Source organism: Nothoprocta perdicaria, unplaced genomic scaffold (genome assembly GCF_003342845.1).
Source record: "Nothoprocta perdicaria isolate Ctin4 unplaced genomic scaffold, notPer1 scaffold_683, whole genome shotgun sequence".
NCBI lineage: Eukaryota > Metazoa > Chordata > Aves > Tinamiformes > Tinamidae > Nothoprocta > Nothoprocta perdicaria.
In genome coordinates, this window is record NW_020455958.1 from 21,884 (window position 1) to 23,316 (window position 1,433).

Genomic DNA, 1,433 nt, shown 5'->3' on the forward strand with positions numbered 1-1,433 from the left:
GTCCTCGCCGCGCGGCCCCTTGGCGCCGCACAGGCCGTGCTGCAGCTCGCAGTGGCGCCGCAGCGAGCGGTGGTCGCAGTAGCTCTTGGCGCAGCCCTTCTCGGAGCAGGCGAACGGCTTCGTCTTCTGGTGCGTCAGCATGTGCCCGCTCCTGCCACAAGCGAGACGGGGGGCACGTTAACGCAGAATCCTATACATCTAACCTAAAGAATTCCACAGCTCTGCCGCTTCGCGGCACTGGGAAGCGTGCGATTCCAGGGAGCGCTGCAGCTTGCAGAGCAACGGCTCCTACAGGATTCTATACATTGTGCAGGGCAGGCGCCTACGTACAGGTGGTCCTGGCGCTTGAAGGCTTTGCCGCAGACGCCGCAGACGTGCTTGCGCTCCTGGCTGTGGCTCGCGTGGTGCTTGGCGAGCGCGCTGGCGCTGCCGAACGCCTTCCCGCAGAGGCTGCAGTCCAGGACGGCGCCGCGCGCCGCGCCGGGGCCGCCGGCGTCCTCCGCGGCGCCGAGGGCGGGAAGCGCCAGCTCTGCGGAGAGGGAGAAACGACACCCCCCGGCTTGCGCCCCTTGCCGCCTCCACGCCACGCTCCTCCCTTTACTCCCAATAAAAACCGCTTCTTTTCAAAACTCCGCATGGAAAGGAGAGGGGGGGGAAAAAGAAATCTGCCCCCAACGCTGCAGTTTGCAGCCCTGCCAATGCTTTATTCCCAAGGTTTCCATAAACTGGGATTCCACCCTTGGACACTTTGCAACGCGCCCTGATATTTCCAGCCACTTAACCGGACCAGCAATTGCAATTAATTTTACCATTTTTCCCCTTTCCTGGAAAAAAAAAAAAGAGGAGAATTATGCCTCATTTTCCTACCTGAGTGCAGATACTTCAGGGCTTTAATTTGTGCTGTTTTCAAGTCATCAAAACTGCGTACGCTCCTCCGTTCGTTACCAATTAACTTACCCATTCCCCCAAGAAGAGTGTTTTACTCTCCTTTTAATGGTAGGCCTAGAAAAAGCCCATTTGGCTTCATCCCTTCCGCAGGGAATTTGAAACGCACAAGGAACGCAGCAGAACGTCTCCGGGGAAAGCTAGTAATATCGATGCTCCCAACACATTTAGCGAATCTGTCATTTTAATGCCTCCAAACTTCCCCTCTCCAGCTGGAGAGCAGGGCGCAAGGGCTCCTGAAGAAAACACCCGCCCGCCTAGGGTACAATTTTAAGAAAACGGGACAGAAGCGAAATTCCTGTGAAGGAGAAATAATTCTCGCTCGTGGCGTCATCGACGGGAACAGCGTTTTGCAGGTAAAACCCAGCAAGGGGGTGTTTTCAGAGCGCTTCCGCTGCAGCAACCTGGAGCCCGTTATAGGAAAGGGGAAGGCGCTATTCTTACCCCGCAAGCAGACGCACGCGGGGCCCTTCCTCGCCTATAAGGGC

At 57.0% G+C, this 1,433-nt stretch overlaps 1 protein-coding gene across 1 annotated transcript in view; it reads right to left on the minus strand.

The window, feature by feature from the left end:
- LOC112956918 (zinc finger protein 541-like) overlaps positions 1-961 on the minus strand; it is a gene marked incomplete at its 3' end in the record, with an annotated part of 9,501 nt that extends 8,540 nt beyond the window's left edge. Inside the window, exons 1-3 of the mRNA XM_026050400.1 lie at positions 958-961; positions 331-529; positions 32-151 (exon numbers count right to left, since the gene is read on the minus strand). Coding sequence (XP_025906185.1) covers positions 32-151; positions 331-529; positions 958-961 — 323 coding nt within the window. The remainder of the gene's footprint in view (positions 1-31; positions 152-330; positions 530-957) is intronic.
- Between the last annotated feature and the right edge of the window lie 472 nt (positions 962-1,433).